The sequence below is a fragment of the Colias eurytheme genome, chromosome 3 (assembly GCF_061535395.1).
Source record: "Colias eurytheme isolate Ceu_HAF_F1 chromosome 3, ilColEury1 Martin Lab GWU primary, whole genome shotgun sequence".
Classification (NCBI taxonomy): Eukaryota; Metazoa; Arthropoda; class Insecta; order Lepidoptera; family Pieridae; genus Colias; species Colias eurytheme.
This window is the reverse complement of record NC_142982.1, coordinates 5,494,401-5,516,986: the sequence shown is the minus strand read 5'-3', so window position 1 is coordinate 5,516,986 and position 22,586 is coordinate 5,494,401. Positions and strand designations below refer to the sequence as shown.

At 32.7% G+C, this 22,586-nt stretch overlaps 2 protein-coding genes across 2 annotated transcripts in view; both read right to left on the bottom strand.

Moving 5' to 3' along the window:
• The window catches only part of GABA-B-R1 (gamma-aminobutyric acid type B receptor subunit 1), a 95,164-nt gene that overhangs the window by 53,449 nt on the left and 19,129 nt on the right, over window positions 1-22,586 (bottom strand). The gene's annotated exons all lie outside the window — the stretch shown is intronic.
• LOC149909573 (uncharacterized) lies at window positions 3,119-3,808 on the bottom strand. Its single transcript, XM_090120184.1, has 2 exons — window positions 3,589-3,808; window positions 3,119-3,411 (listed from the first exon to the last, which is right to left on the bottom strand). The coding sequence occupies exons 1-2, from the start codon at window positions 3,806-3,808 to the stop codon at window positions 3,119-3,121; spliced, it is 513 nt and encodes a 170-aa protein (XP_089976310.1).

Sequence of the window (22,586 nt, the reverse complement as noted above, 5' to 3'; positions counted from 1 at the left end):
TTTCTTAAATGTGCGTTTCAGATTGCTTCAAGTTTTGACAGTTATTAAAATTTAAAAATTGTATAATTTTAAGATTTTCGGACAGTGATTGTTTAATTATATTTTTTACTAGCTGCTCCGGGCGGTTTCACCCCCGTGGCTCCAACCCTGTTGGTCGTAGCGTGATAATATATTATAGCCTTCCTCGATAAATGAGCTATTTAACACTGCGAGAATTTTTCCAAATCGCCCAGTATAAATAGTTTCAGAGATTAGCGCGTTCAAACCAACAAACAAAGAAACTCTTTAGCTTTATAATATTAGTATAGATGAATGTGAGTGTTTTATAGAGTAATTGATTGTAGTGGAAATTATAAAGTAATTAAGAAAGGTGATGGTTAATACTATTCTTTTAAATAAAATATCACTCCTTAGTTAGTGACGCAGAAATTTTGTATGAAAATAAATGAAGGCAGCATTGATCGCAATTGCTTGGTAACGAAAACAATCCCCAAATGATTTCGTTAGTTGATTCTTGCGTCGATCCATTTTACTTTTATTTATATTTTAATTTCTATTTGTAAGAATTAAGGGAAAAAGAAACTGTTTTTGTTATTCTTATATTTTCATCGTCTGGACATAACATCTAAATTCGAAAATGTATTTGTAAGTATTGAATCTGTACTGTCTATAGATTCTATTATTTTACTCATAATCTATAACATAAAATAGAACTATGTATAAACAAAATGTAAAGACATTGGCCGTTGCAATTTTCTTTTCACTTGAAAATCCATTACTGAAATAGAATATAAAATAACCTTTGTAACATGGTTAGTGAAACAATACTGCTACATGAGGTAAACTAATTTGGCACAAGTTCAAATTGACAGGGGACGTCGAAGAAAAATCCTTATTATCTTAAGTGGTTAGGTCAATTATATCTCACGGATATAACAGGCAATCTGTTAACTTTGTTGTTCGGTAACATGGGTTATGACTCCGCTTTATTATCTTATTTTGGTTATAGATGTAGATAAATACTTACATAATAGAATGTTAGTAATCTTATATGTACACGGTACTAGCAAACATATTCAGTTTCGAAGTTATTAAATCCTGGAAATACGTAAGATTTATCAAACAGTTACTATAAAGATCGTAAACGATATTTAAACTCGTGGATATATAAATCTAAATGATTATTTTTGTGTATTTTTGTTTAGGAGCTAAATATCTTTATCTACGCTAATAAAAAAGTAATCAACTTATGAATAAATTGTTATTTATGATTCTCATGATGTTAGCTTAATCACGGTGTGTTTATTTAACAACAGATCTGGTTGTAAACGAGTCTCCTATATAAGGCAATCAAGATAAGACATATCCCATTTATAGCTGACAATCTGTCGGATTTATACTTGAGAGAATTCTCATTCTCAAAAATTGAGATCCATGCTCTGACAATGTTATAACGTGAAGTATCCATTAATATTATAAATGCGAAAGTAACTCTGTCCGTCTATGTCATCTTCACGGCTATCCGGCTGCTAAGCGATTTGGATGAAATTTAGTTCAAGTATAGTTTGAGTCCTGTTTTATCTCGGAAATCACACGGGAACGGGTACTATGCGGGTTTTCTTACAACTACGCGGGCGAAGCCAGGGCAGAGAGCACTAGCTGTATATGTAAATTATTTATATGGAAAAGTAAATAGAACATGATAAAGCTTATATGTTTCTTATGACTTAAAACAACATTGTTCGCAATTTCTCTATTTATTCGAATATCAGGCAGAAGCTCTTGAGTAGATTTTTATACCAACTATTTTTTGAAATCTTGATCCAAACTTACAGACATATTATTGATCAACATTTAATATGAAAAGTTGTGGTTAAATTTGACATATTCTTATTAAGTTGGACAAATGAAATAGCGGTCAGCAAGTATATCATAAGATCCTATTGGTTTTGTCAGATATTCACACAGCGACCACATCATCTCCTAACGCAGGCAAAGAGAATATCATATTAGCCTACATTAGATGTAATTTCAATATGATTGGTTAGTGGATTTCAATGTCTATTGGCATTTATAAAATAGCTGCTGCATGTAGGCATAAGACGTATCTTTAGAGCGGTTCAATTGAATACCAGTACAATAGAATTTTTAAAAGAATTTTTTATATTACAAAAGGTATTAATTATACGGGTACCAAGGAGGGATAGTCTTTGTTAACAGAAGAGATATTGAATACTCTGAACAATAAGAAGCCTGTTATATGTCGACTTAACTGTAATATTACTTACTTAACTGTAATGTTAGATGCTCTACATTAAATAACCAAATAGGTACTTGTAAATTACATTTCCAATGATGCATATTTATTTCAGAACAATGATAAATTTATCATCATCATCATGCATCCTATAGTTTTATTTAAGAAATTAAAAACATTAACATTTTGCTTTCCTGTCCACTCTCAACGGAATCAGACTCTTCTGCACCGGGAAGAATATCTGAAGCCCTCTTTATTCCGACTGTAGGTGACAGAGGTCTTATTTTCCTACAGCACACTTTGTAACGCTGGGTACATCCAAATACTCCTGAATCAAAGTCCATACTGGGACATTCTCGAATATGAACACACACGCCTCCTCGAGCCCAGCATGTCGCCGACGACGTACCTTATATTTAAAAATATTCACTAATTTAGATTACACCAATTTACACACGCAAAAGCAGAAATGAATTAAAGACTAACCTAGTTGCGGCTTCCCATTTAGACCAGGCATAAATATATCCTTATAACGAGTTATAACTTGAACTGCTGGTTTATCAAAATCAAACTTCACTTGCTCGGTTATTGTAAAAAGCGATAAGAAAAATATTTTTAAATGTAGAAACATGCTCGTAAAGCACTTGCGGTATTGTAATTTTACAATAAATAATTGATTGAAGATTGTTAATAATTAAATGCGGTACATATAAACTCATGATTGGTTTTAATTTCAAAACAGGGAGAATTATTTATGGATGAAAACAATGATATTATAATAGAAACAAGTATCATTGGATGGAAATGAAATATTTTGGCGTTGTCATTCATTAATTTAATACAATACATCACGTTTTAATATTATTTCTGTAGGTTTAACGGTGGACGTTTTGATTCTCTTCTTTTTTTTGGCTTCTTTGTCTTCAAGACAATTCCTTCACCTCCGAAGTCAATTTGAGGTCTCCAAGGGAAAGCCAAATTGCTAATTCCTTGGTCTGTCATGTCTCGTACTTCATAGCGGTTCCAAACGAAGCAGCAAACGTTTAATCTGTTTTTACAACCCGGTACTTCTGTGAGGCGCCTATCGAACGGGCACAGTTTGTAATTGATGCAAATGCCTCCAATAGACCAACACGGTGTCGTTAACAAAGAGCCTAAGTACACAAAATGGATAATATATATTTTAATATGCATTACTATGGTATTATTATAATGCCATAAAATGAAAATTTATGTTAGTTGACGAGTTTTCAAAATGAAATTCTATAGTGAAAATGTATTGCAGTGAAACGATGTTTTCTCATACATTGCAAATGCGCTTAGATACTTACGTCGTGACGATGCAAGCGAAGATAGAGCGGAGTGGTATGCCAGGAGCTCAGCGCGCAGATCCTCGTACTCCTCGTCGACTGACAGATCCAAGTTAGCATCATTTCTCAATGACGACACTAGACTAGCTCCTAAGTCGCTGCCACTCTCATAATCATCTTTATCCTTTGGAATTGCATCGATTCTCACGTACAGAATAATGAACACGAATAGCGAGTACATTTCTTACTGCATTGCCGATAAAAGTACCACTTTTTGCTCAATTTTATGACTCTCCGAATGTTTTTATATTGAAAATGCATAAATTTCGTCGATAAGCTGACGGTGGCCCGTCAATAGGAATGTTGAATAAATTGTGGAAGTTATTTGTATTGGTACATACATCAATATGTGATACAAAATGAAATTCGTAATTTGGAATTCCATAATTTATTAGGGTTAAATCAATTGAACTGAAAATAAACAATTGCAGGCGAATTATTTTAATTGCCAATAATTCCACTTCAATAGTTAAATCATATTATTTGAACTTTATGTTAAAATAATTTGTAATTTGAAATATTTAAAGCCGAGTGGAACGTTCGTTAATTTACAGACGAAACGAAATAAAATAAAATTATGTGAACATATCGTTTTAATTATGTTATAAATGAGAATGTAAAGTGAATGGATTTCATCACACACAATCTTGCTTATCCAGCAACGTAATACATATAAAATGGACATTCACTCTTACGAATGAAATCGATTTGATGTAATAGAAAAATCCCAAAGTAGACTGTCACACGTCACCCTTCTGAATTATTGAGTTCGTTCAGGAATCAATCGCCTCGAATGTGTGTCGATCGGACGTTACATTCTGTTTCCATAGGCTTTTTGCAAGCGCACCGCTCTAACAGGACCCGATCCTTTGATGTGCAAAAAGCAATTCCTGTACTACGGTACGATATAGCTTTTTTTAATATACTAACCGGCTTATGGAAACGTTAGACTCAATTTTTCAATTTAGTTACATTGAAGTTATTAGATACTGCATTTGTATGATGGAAATGGGTATACTTATTCATATTTGTTTTGTTGCAGTGGTTGTGTTCGTTCATTTACAAGAAACTCTATATTATAAAAAAAACTAGTCTATCTTACTTTACTTGTAATTAACTAAATAACAAAACTAATTATCTTGATTTTACTAATATCAGATAGAATGTGTTAAGATTTATAACTATTAAAAGATTTTAGATTTTAAACTCTTTTATGTAGAAGTCACTGCTCCGTAACCTTTCAGTGACCTTTAACTCAACTCCATAATTGGTGCTCTTGTGAAGAGAGTGAGATAAAATTTCGTATTATTTTGTTATTAGTTAAAAATATATGAAACAAAGTAATTATTTGAAACATTCTGTCGTATTTATACCTGTAATTCTCTGTAATGTACATTTAGAAGTAGGTACTTGACACAAACACAAGAGCGGTGAATACAATTTTTAGCAAGCGGCCTCTTAAGTTTTCATCATTAAATATGTCTTTTATACCAAATTTCGGTTCGTCAGAATTCAAATTAGTATTCAGAGTTGGAGGCCAGATAACAGACTATTGTTTAAAATATCAATTTGAATATTTCGCTATCGATTGAACTGGGACCTGACTCATCGTTATTAAGTAACCAGAACTAAGAAGTTATGTTGTTATTGAATATTTTACGACATAAACAACTGCAAATTCACTATGAAAATGCCACGAACTTTTATGTAATAAGGAAAATTCTTCAGATTCTCGATATCATTACGTTAACATTGTTTAGTAGGAAATAACACAAGTACTTTGGCACAACATCAAAATTGTTCAAGTGTAAAATTGATAAATATGACTGTTGAAACTTGAATGTAATATTTGCAGCTGAATGAAAAGTTTCAAATACCTTTTCCGGCCTAAATAAAAAGCACAAAATGTTTTCACGACACGCCATGATATTAAACCGGTTTTTGGTAACAATGAACTGAAATATTTAAGAACTTTGTAACACATGTTACAAAATTATAAATCAGTAGGCAATTTGCAAATCGACAATTTTAAAATTTGTAATCTACACGAAAGTTTATTATTTATTATTATTATTAAATCAAAACTATATTAATGATAAACTATTCCAAATAACTTCAAAATTATTAATTTTCAAATCAAAAGTAAACCTCAAATATAAAATTATGTTATTAAAATTTTGCACATTTAGCAAAGACAAAAACTAAATTTTTCATTACAATAATAAAACCATTTCTAATAACAAGCTATGATTAATGGCCCTTAAAGACACAACGGCTTTTAGTGTAAACAAGAAACTTTCGCCTAAATCGCTTCTGCAGCAATGCCCTTAATTGCGCCGAGTCAATTTTGACAGCTGATTATATAACGAAGACAAATTGTGAACGTAAGAAGTTAACTAAGCTTTGCGTTTAATAACCTTAACGAGATGCATATTTAAGTGTTCATTTGGTTACTGTGAAACGTAAATTTATATCTACTAATATTATAGAGCTGAAGAGTAGGTTTGTTTGCTTGCTTAAACGCACCAATCTCAGGAACCACGGCTCCTCCGATTTGAAAAATTATTTCACTGTTAAATAGTCCATTTATCGAAAAAGGCTATATTATATCATCACGCTATGACTAATAGGAGCGTGGCAATGCGTGTAAAACCTTAGGTTTTACACACATAATACCTATTTTCAGGTAAACGAAATTTGTTTTACGTAAATATACAAATTAATTGAGAACAGCTTTATTTATTCATAAATGCCAAGAGAACGAGATTCAAGAGGATATTTGAGTGGGTACTAATATCATAGTGTAAAATATGTATATTGCCTGTGCGGCGCGCACATCATCCCCTAGAGACTCATAACCTACCTTAATATGAATCATTTACATCTAACTGTCACCTTACCGTAAATCTTAATTAAAACTTTAATATTTCAACTATATTGGACAGATTCAGTGTTGCTATTCATAACATTTGTAAATTTCAAACTATAAATTTTGGGTTTACAGCCGCGCAATCCCAACCGTTTGTTTATGTGTTTATATTATCATATGTTTTGTTTTGAAGTTGAAATAAAAGGAATATTCATTCTTTAGATTCAAGTTCAAGTTGTACCTACTTCACTCATGATATGCGTGTGGAACTCTATTCTTCTTTTATTTACGAATCATATTAAATCAATTCTTTCAAGGATTCCCAATTGACAAAACAAAAAATACACATGTTCACAACTATTGCTTTATCACGCTATCTTGCCAGCAATTTGAATAAACTATCTAGTAAACTATTTTTGCTACAAAAACTTTTAATAATGTTTATTGCAATTTGCTAATACATCCCTAGAGATATGAGGTTAGCACGCTCGAAACACTTGCTATGTTAATAATGCAAGCTTTGAAGTTATTTCCAGAATGGATGAAAGGAAAAGATTAAACTATGTGTGTCTTTAGTAGTTTTATGAAACTTACTTTCGCTCTTAAGACGGCACGTGTATAGCAACGGAGCAATTACCCATTATTTTTATTTCAAAAAAAACAAATTATACGATGTCTTTTCGCTACCCAGTATTTTCTCAATAATTAATTACAGTTCTTCTGACATATTTTCTGCTCTTCTAGAAAGTTTTATTACTATGACATTTAGTTATTACTATTTTTGGGACTAGATACGTTAGCGAAATCTCTGGGTGATTATTATGAGCTAATAAAAATGTATTCAGTAAACTATGAAAATTAATATGATCCTAAACTCTACATAATAATTACGAAATGATTAAAGTTACATCACAAATGAAGTAATTTAATGGTAATTATTATATTCCGCCTTGTTTATTGGCAGTAGTTATCATACGCATATACATATTTTGAACAAGAGTAAATGAACACTAAACATTCTGTGTTTGCGTAACATGCCTCGCCACGTTTTGCTAGCTATTCAACGTAGCGAACCATGTATGCTAATTTACGTATTTAAACTGTATTATGTTACCATTAAATTGCCCGAGTTTATTAAATCAGTACCCGTTAAATAAATTTTAATTTTCTTTTCAAGGGCTCACGTGAACGAAGTTTTTACGTACGGGTTGACGTTTTAGATTCAATTAGACCATAATTCAAATAAACTCACACAAAAATTGCTGTTTTCAGAGAATTTCTGTTCAATATTTATTTGATTTTATTCCCCTTAAATAATGTATACACAAATAAAGAATATTTAAAATTGTTTTAGATAAATTGTTTTCAAGTAGATTTATTATTAAACACTTGACCGTAATTTGAAGCTTACTTCATTGAGAAGGCACCTAGCTTTTTCCGCCTATTTTGCCCTCTCTTTCCGTTGTATATATGCTATCTCTCTCGCACACCTCTCCACCAGGTGGCGGGGCGCACGATAATGTGCGGGCGCTGGATGTTTTTTCATTGGCGTCTAGCTTCCGCCGCGAGAAGGTTGTCTACAAGACTACAACCTTGGTGCTATTAAGTATTAAGTATTGCTTAAAGCAAGTGCTAAAAGTGTTAAAAAGTGTATCCCGTCGGATCGGTACAGTGAGTTATTTTTACATCTATTCTAATAATATTTTACTTAAAAATGAGTAAAAATCTTTAAAGTCAACGGTATAATCGTTGGACTTTATTTAAAATGCTGAGGTTTTTAATGAATCCTTCAGCAATAGTTTATTTTTCAATATGCTTAAATACTTAATAGCATGAATAAAGATATTTAAAATTAACGATACAACCGTTACATTTTACTTGAAATAGTAACTTTTCTTTTGAAATATTTCATTATGCAATATGTACTAATTAATATTTGAATTTTTAATACTGTGAGTAAAGCTATTTTAACGGTGTTACCGTTCGGCTTTACTCGAATCGTTAATATTACTTTTGTGATCATTTGATATTACTAGATATATCAAATACCCTCTCTTGTATATAGATATTTTTAATTTTTATTTAATTTTTAATAATGTGTTTTTATAACAAGGTTACAAGTGAATTTTTCTTGGAAAAATTACCTACTTAGTATGGATATGAGCCAACTCAAAGCTTTACAGGCATACAATCCATTGCTACGACTTTATTACATTGTCGTTATCGCTAGGAACGGTTCGGAATTCCTATAATAGTTTATTACTAAAAATTATCGAACGAGATGAGTCAGCTCCAAGAAGTCACGACATGTCAGAACATGTTGTGATATTATTTTATAAATCGTACGGGAGTTACCGCTCAACTGAGTAATGATGGAATTCGCTCATGTATAGTAGATACGTACCATGAATGTACCACACATTCCAAACTATCCGTAGTCTATACGTGTCCTTTTATGAGTATTATTCTGATTCGTTTTTATGTGAAAATAGACATATTACACACGGCTAATTTGATTGAAAATTACGTTTCCTATGTTTCAAATGATGCAACTTTTTTGTTTAAACGAGTAAGTACCAAAATTTTACAATTAAATTCTTTGGTTTACTGAACTTGTGCTGAAAGGGTTATCGTATAATAATTATCGAGATACCTTAATATAAATTAGATTTAGATACATTTATTTCAAAGGATTTACAATTCACTTCTAACGTTTTAGAATAATATTATAAACTTGTACACCTTGACAAAAAGTAAAAAATTGCGGGTGAGTGGAGATTTTGTTCAATTAAATATAACGTCCTACGACGGTATGGTTGCGTTCGTAAGGAATGTTAACGGATATAAAGCAACTAAATGTTACATCGATTGCATGAACAAAAATAAATATGAATCGAAGTTCATTTTAAAATTTAGTGAATTGATTTGAATTATGAATTTATTAAATAGTTAGTTCTTTTTTATATAAACATAATAATTAATTACCATTGTCAAATCAATTCTTATTAATTCATCCTGGACAGTTGTCGCTAACATTGGAAAATAAGTTAAAGGACCTTGTTAATTGCTATATTATTTAAATGATTATTTACTGCTAATTTTATATTAGCACTAAGGTGTATTCTTGCTTGAAGCAGAATACATAAATGTGGCCACTACTCCTCGCAGGGGTTAGCCAGGTCAAATCCACCCTCGCAGGGTGTCTCTTAAGCATTTTTTGGCAGGCCCTACTTATTTCTAGTTACAAACATCCCTCGCGCAGCTGTCGCTCGCAGGGAAATGGTGCAAATATATATCGGCCCTCGCGGGGCTTTGATTACAACCGTCCCTCACGGAAAAGATGGTGCAAATATATATCAGCCCTCGCGGGGCTTTGATTACAACCGTCCCTCACGGAGAAATGGTGCAAATATATATCAGCCCTCGCGGGGCTTTGACTACAACAGTACCTCACGGAGACATGGTGCAAATATATATCAGCCCTCGCGGGGCTTTGATGGCGATTGGTGCAAATATACAAAGGATTGATCATTAAAATGATCATAGATATTTTCTTTCGTCAACGAGGACCCACGAAAGAAGTTTTGGATATGACCCTATCGGATCTTCACTCATCTAAGGTAGGTAGAAAAAGGTTTTGAAATCTTCTTCACAGTGGGCAGTATAGTAATATGACCTAATAAATACAATAAAGGTTAGAGACGTCAAATAATGGGCGCATGAAATTGATACTTCGTATCCTAAAAGTTAACGCTTCAGGAATCAGGAAACCACCATTGGTTTACCAATTATGGAAATTGGAATTGAACAAATCGTATTTACCAATGTAAAGCCTATTCACAACAAAGGAAGGCGAGTCGGATCAAATATCATCTCGCAGATGATTTGTGGCGGTGGTTTCGAGGATTGTCACCAAGCCTTGTGTCAACGGTATGTTTGGTATCGTCATTCAATGGCACTAGCCGACCAATTTAAACATCGGAAGAGATTTTTTAATCGCAAAGCGATTGAATGTAACAAATGACGATTGATTCAAAATCAAATTTCAAATTTCAAACGATTGATTACGTATATTTGACCTCTCATAGGCCTATTTTAGTTGCCCGGTCTTGTAGGCAATTTATTTGACTCGTTTTTCAACCCATTTGACCTCAATATTGCACCCATGAGATTTTTCTTCAGGGCTCAAACAATAAATCGCTGAGGGATTAGGATAATCGTTTGTTAGACAAGTTTCTTGTCATCCCACCAGGATTATTATATTGTATAATAAAGTTATATACAACTATTTACGTAAAACGTTTAAGTACTCAACGAATACTGAGAATACTGACTGTTGAGTTACATAGGATAGAGGATAAATAACGGAAAGTCAATCTATCCAAACAAAAGCCTCTTATTATTAGATATTACTTGGAACCCCTACCCTAACGAGAAAGCTCTGCCAAATGACTGTTCATTTCTTTGCTTTGAGGGGGGGGGGGGGCAATAAATGAAATGCAGTAGGTACAGACTATACGGCTTTTAAAATATAAGTCTGGTAAGCGAACTAAAACTTTGCTAGTTTAGTTCTTGCTATATCGCTGTCCGTGGCTGCCTCGCGTGTTTACGGATGAATAAAGTAATGTCCTGTCTTCGCATCCACAGCTAACTGTCCTATACTGTCATAATCTTAACACAGATTCATTGGACATAGCTCCCCACGAGCTCTGTTCTTCATTTTTGCACTCGCACAACTGTGGACAACACGAGAGCAATGCCTGCATTGGTAGCAGTTACAATCAAGGGCTAGCAAGGTAGGCTAGCCATATTACGGATGTTGGAACAACCGACTATATTTAGGGCAATTTTGTTTGTCCAGTGTAACGTTTAGACTGTCGTAGCATTCCTACGGAACAAAGATGGGATCAGATCTGCATCCTTAATGAAGTTAATCGAAAGGAGATACTTTCAGACGACGATAGTATTCAAAATCCACCATATTCCTGAGCATAATAATGCATAGTTAAGCTTATAATCTCTCTTGCCATTATCCTGCAGCAGAATTCCTTGGCGATAATTTGTTCTCGTAATGCTGGGGCCACACTAACGTCTAATGCCCTTTATCGCGATAATTATTCCGATAATTTTTAAGGCGTTAAGTGGGTGGCTACACTTGAACGGTCAACGTGAATGCCGATTGTTGGCGATAAAAACGGCGTTAATTTTACTAAAATTCTAGCAAGATGGACGTAGTGTGACCGCTTCATTGCGTTAATTCTCGCGATAAAGCTATCGCCTCGCCAAACGGCAATGTTAATGCCGTTGTTAAATAATACTTGCTACACCTAAAGTTAACGTCCATTATCGCGTTAATTAATGGCATTTCCCGTTAGTGTGGCCCTAGCATTAGAACGAGCGAGGTTGTTACGATAATATGAGAAATCCTGTCAGTTAGAGACCTGAACGACGCGATAGAGTACCGCTATTTCAGCAGTAGTAGCACCTAGAAGGGTGAAGGTATTCTGGAAAGCGGAACTGAAGGCCCGGTCAGCAGCACCAGACACCTAATAGACAGTGTTCAGTGCTGCACCACTATAATCTGCAAAATGACTCTGACGGTATGAAAATGTGGAGTACATTTTCAAAATATCAAATGATATAGTTGGAATAAAAAATCCTATTTGCCTCCGTCTACCCAAAAGACGTACGGAGTAGCTAGTAGTAGTTGGTTGAATTATAATAAGTATAGTTAAAATCCTTTATTACTGACTGGATAAATTTGGCTCTTTTCCTATCTGACGTTCATATAGCTGTTGACTGCCTAGTGTTATGCACAAACACTATTATAAATAAGTCACGTTATGTAGTCCCGAGACTTTCGGTACCTATATAAGTTCTGATGTAAATCATAATTATATCTTAAAAACTGAATTGATTAAAAGTAACGTACTTAGCTGTAGTAATTGCAGTTTTGGGACACAGATAAGCTCTTTATCATTTTAGTCTCTTGAGTTCAGTATATTTGTTTCCAGTACAGAGTTTATGACCTATCAGTTTTAAATAAATAATTCATGCATTGTACTGAAAGTACCAGCCATGTTTAGATTATGATTGCGACGTTGGCTCTAAACATTAAAAGATACCGCACGGTTTAGTTGGATGTTAAAAATCTGTATTACAATTTAAACCATTTACCTGTTTTGTTATTTTATTGCCTTATTGAAGGGGTGACCTTTTAAATTTACTTCTGACCCCAAAAGTAAGGACCAAGGTCTCTTCTTGTCCGCTTGTAGCAGGTTGGGTTAAAACTGTGTGAGTTGAGACATTTGGTAATTCTATGTTAAGATGATTCAATGATGCTTCTGCAGAGTTCTAATTGAATAAATAAAGGTTTGAGTTTGAGGTATTTTTGCCTCGTCGGGATCAGCTGTTGCTTCATTTTGTAAGTAACATCTAAATGCGTAATTGAAAGTCGTTACTGGCGCTTTCGCAGATTTACGCTAAAGATAGTGGAAATTGTAGTAACTTTAACTTTTCAAGCCCAAAAGGTTAACTAAGGTACACTTGAACCAATCTCATAAGTTCTAATACTTTTAATCATTATGATTAACTTTTTGGTTCTTATTTGATTAACTTTTCATCTGGGATTGTTAATATATTATATAATATTAAAATTTGTGTGATTTATTGGTAGGTATACTATCTGCACACCTTACTCTTTCAAATAAAGAAATAAGTAATTACTTATGTATTCAAATTCACATTGGCGTCACATTGTACACCAGGTGGGTAACAAACAGGTCTCAATGAAGTAAGCTTCAAATTACGGTCAAGTGTTTAATAGCTGTGTTTTACCTGAAAATAAAACACATATTAAATACTTACCTATATTTGAAGCTTACACTTAACGTCCACCTGTTGTGGATTTCGACTCAATGAAAAAACATCCAGCGCCCGCACATTATCGTGCGCCCCGCCACCTGGTGGAGAGGTGTGCGAGAGAGATAGCATATATACAACGGAAAGAGAGGGCAAAATAGGCGGAAAAAGCTAGGTGCCTTCTCAATGAAGTAAGCTTCAAATATAGGTAAGTATTTAATATGTGTTTTATTTTCAGGTAAAACACAGCTAATAATATCTTTAAGAATTTTAAAATAATTTGGTTATAAAAACGGTAGAAGTGGACGTTTGCAAATAAGATCACATACAGTTTTTCAGTTAGTCTTATAAAATCTTGTTTGAAAGCAGTTAATATAGTTTACGAAGAAAAAAAGGAAGTACATATTTTAATACAGACTATCAACTCAAACTTTGAATGATTAAAAAACTCAATAACTTTTATCTTTTAAGGTGATATAATTGAAATTTTAAAGGTTTAAAGAGGTATAAAATTGTAAAAGTAAATTGAGAAAGGCAAAGGTCAAGACTGAAGAAGACATTCTAAAGAACTAGGTACTAATTAAGATCACTCGTAAAGAAAAGGCTTATTGGAATATATAAACGAGGACTTTTCATAAAACGTTATGGCAATGGGCCATATAAAGAGAGTAGCCCATAAAAGTAACGCTGATCACAGATAACCATGCTTTTTTGTTTGAGACTTTAATTCTACCAAAAATAAAAATATTTATCTATAGATTAAAGAGTATTATACTTAGGCATATAATATATTTTATAATGAATAATTATTTTTGTTCCGTTTTTTCCCGTAGGTATCGTAATATTTATTGTTGTCTACTATGAAAGTTTGGTCGTGAATCTTAGCTTAAGTGAAATGTAGTACTTTCGGTTTCGGAGACATGTAATATACAAGACCGGACACGCGTAAGCCATTTATTTAGTCTTGGTTTCTCTTAAGTACGAGAGCTCAAAAGTTTCTTGTATATTTGTACTCTGTAATGAAGTATGATATGAAAGCTATTAGAAACAAAGATTATAGCCTGATAATATTTAGGTATATCTTTGACCTTATATCTTAATAGTTAAAATGATTTTATTTTTATTCTTGATTTAGGCTAATGAATAACAATTAACTAACGGTTAAATTTTAATTATTAAAATAGTCATCAACGTTTTTTTAAGAAGACAAAAAATATAACATAATCTAAACAACAATATATTTGATTACAAAATTATTATTATCAGGTGCTGGAAAATTATGTAAAATGAATAACCACCCGAGTGATTTTAGAAGAAGGTTAAACGAGAAAATCGTGCATAGTCAGCGAAATAATAACCACAGTATAACCCTCGAATACAGACTAAAAATATTTCGAAACACGGAGGCAACGGGCGAAAGAAACACATTATTCTCCATATTTCGCTGCGAAGAAATATCAGAAAACAAGAATGCCAGGAGAAACAATATTTTGCAATCAGTTTGAGGAACGTCACATTTTATTTATATTTATTTAAGCGTCCGCAATATCGCGCTTTCACTGAGCTTGTTTCATCATCTTCTTAGCTCATTCCATTTGTCTTAAGTACCTTTTCTATTTTCATGTCTTAATACTTTGTTTTGACGTTATTGAATCATGTAGCTTTCAATTTGCAACAGTATTCCCATCTACGTTCCCCGCTTATATTTTTATATTCCAGGCCGGTATTTTAATGAAAAAAAAGACTTGATTAAAAATAAATCAATTTGAATATCTAGCATGCGCCATTGAAACATTCAGGTTATTTAGCATAATCGATGAAAACAGCAATAAACCACTAGTCGCGTGTTGCATAAAATTCCATTTCAGTTGCATATGTGCATTACAATACATGCAACGTTGAAATGAAAGAATTTCTGCATCGAGGTCGAGCCCTGAAGCTTTTTATTAACTGACCTCCTTTTTTCAGATTTTGTTGTTTCGTTATAGAACTGTTTCTACGATAACGTTCACCAATCCAATTTACCCTTGACACATGGTCAATATTTTGCTATACTATTGCTCGGTAAGGCGGTAACCTAAACGTGGTTTGTGCTCTGTGGGGCGTGCATGACTGCATGACCACAATCGATGTTGATATAATTATGGAGATGCCGTCGGCTACAATTTATGACCGTTATAATTAGTTACTCTGTCATTGTCTCTCACATTTACTTATAATAAGATCTTTGACAAATCAAAGAAAATTATAAATATTGGTTTACATATTATGCTCTTTATATTTAAAATGATTAAAAGTTGGGATCGAAACTATAGCATATTATTTCATTGAATGAAAGAACTTCTATTTTAATTATTATTCTATTTGAATATTATTGTTTCTAAGCTTATAAAAATAGCAATTTACGAGTATAGTAGTACCTATCGAAGTACATTATTTAGAAGAATCTTGTTTAAATCCCCCACAATAGACACATTCAATTGTCCATTTAACAACAAGAATGAACTGAACGCTGCACGTTACAATAGCTAGTGCACCAGCTAAATATTTGAAATTATTGTTATTTGAAAGCGGTACCGTAAATACAAGTCGAAACATAATATAACCTTACACACGATTAATTCAAGGGTTATTTACAAACGGGATCGAACTTTTAGACCAAATGGCTTCGGATTAATCCCTCAGCGTCATATAGTGAAGGAGTTAGTGCCCTTAAACTTTGACTTTTAGTTTCGACTTCAAGTTCACTAATAGGAACTACTTTCGACCAGATTCGGCATTCACGTCTAGTTGAGAAGTTAAATTAGTTGTCGCCATGTTCATGACGTGTGTCGAGGAATCAGTATGCGTACAGCGTTAGGACTCGGTCAGAAGGCGAAGTGTCAGCCCGTGTTGATTGGGTTACCTTTGGGTAAATTGGACTCTCACAGTTCACAGTTCCTAGTTTCTGACACATGTTCTACGTAATATCTTGTGTACATCACAACGTGTCAATTGTAGAAGGGTGTTGTTTTATCGACACATATCTTATAATATAAAAATGAATCCCAAAATGTGTTGGTAAGCGCATAACTTGAGAACGGCTGAACGGATTTCGATAATTCTTTTTTTATTATATTCCTTGAAGTACGAGGATGGTTCTTAAGTAGAGAAAACGTAAATATGTACCACGGGCGAAGCCGGGGCGGACCGCTAGTTAATTATAAATATGATAAAGACCAATTTGAATTACTTAAAAACCTTTCTCTAAAATGTTGTACTCATAGTCATACATTTATTAACCATTCATTGAGCTAATTATTGAGCTTCATCTAAAAAGGAACAGAAGTTTCTAGCTTCCATAGCTTGCTACATTATTTGACAAATTGGCTATAAAATAACAAGTCTTTAATTACATAAAGAGAACAACCAAGAATAATTATTTTACTATTTACAGAAATTTCGACAGTAGTGTCGATATTTTTGCATTATCAGCTTGTTAATTAAGTAAGTGTTATAATGAACTATGCATAGTAATCGATATTTAATCGCCTCTGATGGCGCGCTGTTATTTTGTAATTATTGTAAGCCAGGGAGGGTTATATTGAGTAGCTCGTTTTCCAAAGGGGAGATTGGTATTTCTGTTGCTTAACAAAGTTGGTTATTTATTTGTTATTTTATAAAACTCGCACAAAGAGCTGCTTATCTTACGACTAAGTTTACAAACAACGCTTTCGATCTGCGTTTTAGGATAAATTGTCTCTCTGTAGTCATCTCACTTTCACAATGAACAGCTACACTTGGTAGTACCTACTTGCTCGAGCTTTGTTATCTTTGGGGTCTTATGGAACAAATAGGGCTTGTTGAATCTTACATATAAGGGCTTTATCTCACTGTGTGTCCTTGCATAATGATTCTATTTATCTTCTAATAACCAATTCCACGGTTTGCGTGTAGATTTATACGACACTGTTCGTGTTATTTTAGCCACGTTATATTTTAAAATTAAAAAGTTCGTGTTCATTTGGTTCAAAGAAAATTTATAGCAGAAAAATGTATAGTTATACCTATTCTTTCCTGAAAGCGCTCATTCTTCAGCGTTAGATTTCGCAGTATCGCGGCCGCATATTTTCTGTAAACAATAAGAATTGTGAACACGCAATTTTATTCGCACAAGTGCCGTAAATTTATAACGGTTTATTTATTTAACACATAAATATTGAACGTTTTGACGTAGTATAAATGCAATAGTTATTATATTGGTTTAAAACTCGTGGTTAATTTATTGTTAGCGTAACACATTGTTTGGATGTAAAATTCTGTAATAAATACTATTGTATTGAATCATTGAATATTAAATGCAAAACAACGTTAAATACGGCCACAATAGTCCGAGTAAATAGCAATTAAAATACTTTAATGTTGTATTGTAATTATTCCAGTTCTCATATTTCTACCCGATGATATTTTATGATTGTTACTGGATTTCATTTTCGATAATGTTTTTATTTGATAATAGATACAGAATAAGATCATTAATGTGTAAACAATGTACAGCGTCCCATATATTCTTGTTCATATCTACGATTGAACAACTGTAGAATTATAGACATCTGTGTTTAGTTGAACATGTACACATAAAACAGGTAGCGGGTCATGCATTTATCCTTCTCTATTAATTTAAAGTACACATCACGCAAGCTGCGGCCATAAATATGTACCCAGCACTTTAGGTTGAATGTACGTCTGCTGCTTTCAGTCGCTTTGTAGCCATACTCTTGTTGACGCGAACAGAGGAAGGGCTACTTGTCTATGCTATCCATTATAATGGCCCGTCTAGTCTTGTCAAACATTCAACGTTCATAGCAGACGTGAATACAGTTTCGCAATATACTCGTTAAATGAAACTATGTATTATATGGATGCATTTAAGGAGTTTAATGTGCAATAAAAAGCGCATGTGGTTTACAACAAAGGTCTCCTTTAAGTGCGCTGCATTTGCTGATGGGATGCCTAAGTCGGAAACAAAAGGAGAGGGTAAGAGGGTATTTCGATTCTCATTATCTATGCAGTATGCTGAGGAATTCTACAATGGTATCTGGTAAGCATTTATATATCAAATTCTTTATTGTCATTAGAACTTCCACGATTTATAGGTGATTACATCTAGGCATATACATATAAATTATGCGAAATATATCTGATTCCCGTAAAGAGTTTACACTGCTTAAAGTTGTATTAAAAATATATACAAGTTAGAACAGGGATACTGAGTTATTTAGATCCCCATAATTTCCTTTTATTTAACAATTTAAGCACTTAGTTGTTGGTTTACCTACTAGTCTCCTGCTCGAGGCTATTTAAATAAATTACTTTAATAGGATACTTGTTCTGTTTTATCAAAACAAAACGTAGACTTTTAGGAAAAATCTTTGCTGATATTTTACTTAGAATTTTTTCTTAGAATAAATTTGTATAATTACATTATGAATAAGTATTTCGGTTTTATAAGGTATAAAAGTACTATGGTTACGCTATTAACAATGTTATAAATCTTTTGGTAAGTATAAGTAATTATGCTTTGTAGAAAATCATAATTACTAAAACATTACTGATTACATAATATGTATATTTTATCTGTTTTCGTAGTTACCTGGTAGAGATCACAGCACTGTGATGAGCACGCCTATTGCACTATATCATATTGTTTCTTTTTAGTTCTTTGTATTCATGTACAACAAAGATTTAAATAATAATATGTAATGTATAGTTAAGTGCCTATTATCAACATTCGTCTATCCATGACGATCGACGTTAGAACCAAATAGGTACATCAACCATTTGAATACCACCGCGGTATAGAATATTCTAAGAAAACTGTTAAATATTCAAAGTCATTAAATATCCATGTCCCCTATCTCGAACATGTAGCAACCTACGTTACATAGTATTGTAAGTGCTGCTATCGGTTATACGAGCAAGACAAAGGACGGTGGCATGTTCAGGGCTCGTATCGGCGAGAAACGATTAAGCTCAAATAGGCATTTCCTTAATCTTATGGTCGTGTGTTATTTATCGTGGAGATACCCACTATCTATTGCGAATTAATGTAGTGCAGAGCTTTGATGGAATACTAAACTACAACCAACATACATGTGAACGTATTACTTTTAAAATACAGCAACAGACGACAGTTTCGTCTGTTTTACAGTACATAATTCATATAACAATAGAATAAGATAATATTAGATTTGGTTTCTATAAGAAATAAATTGTTACGCAAAAGTCGAAGATAAAGAACAAAAGTAATTAAATAAAAGTAAAGCTCCACACGAGGAAAACATAAATAGAAAATAACTCTGAAGCTTTCATAAAATATTCTAAGAGAATATGAAATGTGATTCACGAATTATTACTTACCTTGTTTTTTTTTTCAAGTGTAGGTACATGTCCAATAAGATTATTTTATATAAATAATAATCAAGAGAAATTTAACAAACAGATAAGTGATTACCTAATCATTTAATATGTGCACAGTGCACACTTGAGTTATAAATACATACATCAATTCTTAAAAAAAAAATCCGATATTCATGTGAAATTAACCATATAAGTTATAACACGTTGACTCAATAATAATCAAGGTAATCCAAAAAGCGCTTCACGTTTGAGCTATTCAAACGTTTTGTCTGAAAATAAAGGGGCTTAATGAATTGTGAGGGTTGTAAGCTATTGAATTTCCCCCGATACATAACAATCATTTCCTTTATTTTGCTCTCTCCGCGAGTTTCGCCCCTCATTATTTAAAAGCGATACGTGTGAAGGCTTTATCGATTTTGTATTTGGCCTGCTTTGTTCTTGATGTGGAGATTAAGGTTGCCTTTCTTAAATTTAGTGAGGTTAGAAACATGGATAGAAGAGGTAACAACAAAGGTAGTTTTATTTAACGATATATACCTACTGATTGTGGCGCAGTAAGCAATGAATGTATTTTAAGAAGATGATTATAATGACTTTCATCGACCTTTAGTGAATATTCATTAGATACTATACGTATACAAACATAATTATTACAAATTTTGTGAACAATTCACAGTCAATAGACTATAAACTACATTGCCATTGTTTCATGTGAAGATAAACTAATAGCAATGAATATTCAACGATGTTCGTCTATATTATATTAATAATAACTGTATGAGGTTGTTTTTGAAGTTGCAGCGAACTGCTGGGTATCACGTAAACGAAGAGCAATTAGTAGGAATATTCTCGCTGATATACGAAGCAATTAGCCAATAACGCAAAGCCAATTAGTGATGTTACCTGTTACCGGACATACAACACAACTCGATTACATAATCAGAGTTATATTTCAATTATTGGGAGACAACTCGGAAGAACAAGTTTATACGTAGGTATATTATGTAGTCTAGCTCCGAACATGTTCATTAGAATTTGATACATAGTAATAAGGAAAGCAAGCTTTCAAACATTAAATAAATGTTGTAGATGTGAGTATAAGTTGTATACGTAGTATATTATTATTAGTCTGTGGTATAAGTATATTTTTTTGCAAACAGTCAATAATGTTTAAAAAGTGCAAAGTCATCAAATTATAATTAATTTATTATGCTGGCCATATTAACAGATTTGTTTATTTTTATTGTTAGAAAGACTTTGCAATGTATTTAAATTGTATAGAAAGTATAACAACTACATATTACTTTAATTGTAAGAAAATACAATCGAAACATCTCTGTCGGGCTCTTCGTTATTGAATAAAACGGTAGACGGTTGTATTTTTTAAAGAAAATACCTTCTAGTTAGCTCCTAATTGAAGGAAAAGTGAGTTATAAAAAGGAGCTTTAATGAAAACTAACATTTTAAAGGGACAAAATTAGATTTATGTTAATTTATAGAGAATGATTATGTTTAGTGTTTTATCACTACATAGTATCTATAAAACAAAGTCGCTTTCTCTGTCCCTATGACCCTGTGTAAGCTTAAATCTTTAAAACTACGCGACGGATTTATATGCGGTTGCTTTTAATAGATAGAGTGATTCTCGAGGAAAGTTTTAGTATATAATTTATTAGGTTTTAGACAAAGCGGACGAGGCCGCGGGTGGAAAACTAGTTTGAGATAAAAAAATACAGTTTTGGTTGTAAATTCATTCATATAATATGTTAAATCGGGAGCATATCGGGAGACATCAAATCTGAATTGATAAATGATAAATGCTAGGGAATAGAGATATAATTGAATACGGAATAGAGGAATGGAGAATGCCCTGTCATGAACGTAGTTCTTGAATATTGAATGAAACTGGTTCCTATTACAGAGACAATTTCATTTTCATTGAGTCTATTTTTGTAATCATTTTCTGTTATAATTATCTGGCGGTAAGTTCAAAGTTGTTAGCAGAAGGGAACTTATTTAATTCGGTATCTTTGATCTGTAAAAATATGACTATCAGTGCGTTTTGTTAACCTAGTAAATATATTATTATTTATTTCTGATTTACTACCTTTCCAATTAGGGATTCAATCACTGTTACGACTTACGAGCGGGTGGTCCACAACCAAATGAGTATAGGTGTGAAAAAGAGTAATCCTATAAAAAGTAGAGCTATGCAGTTTCGAGTGCAATTCATGTGTTACTTACTATAAGCTAACAGCCGTAACAAATAAAAACTTGTTTTTTTAAACCTTATGCAATGAATAGATATGATTAGAATAGATAACATAATTTCTTACAAATAAATTTGGAATAACGTCGATGTAACTATGCTCACGCTATGCAATAGGCGCGAAGCGGCAACGTTTCAATTCATTCACAAAATTATGAAAAACATTGAAATTGTCTACGGTTAAGCCTTGGTGCTGTCATTTTGACGCTCGTTTGACTTCGTCGAATTTGTTGTGAAGTTTCATCATACCTACGATATTCTGTTTATTTATATTTATTGGAAATAATTTAAATATATCATTAAATATGCAAGCAAATGAAAGAGAACGCTATCCAATATCTGGAGAACAGAAGATAAACCCACCTTGAGATAGAGAGTTGCCAAATAACTGGTACTCAAAACAAACAACTCCAGGCTTAGAAGATTTATATTTTCAAGATTTTCAACGAAAGTTTATATTATTGTGATAAGTTTAGAAATAAGTTTTATGTATGTACCGTAATATGTATGGTTTGGCGCATGCCGTAACTAAATAAATCATTAAAAAATATCAAAAGGGTT

Excerpts from the sequence above, each read along its gene's own strand:
- LOC149909573 (XM_090120184.1), bottom strand. The coding sequence starts at position 3,808 with ATGTACTCGCTATTCGTGTTCATTATTCTGTACGTGAGAATCGATGCA. Across the intron at positions 3,412-3,588 it reads TTCGCTTGCATCGTCACGAC|GCTCTTTGTTAACGACACCG; the intron begins GTAAGTATCTAA and ends TTGTGTACTTAG.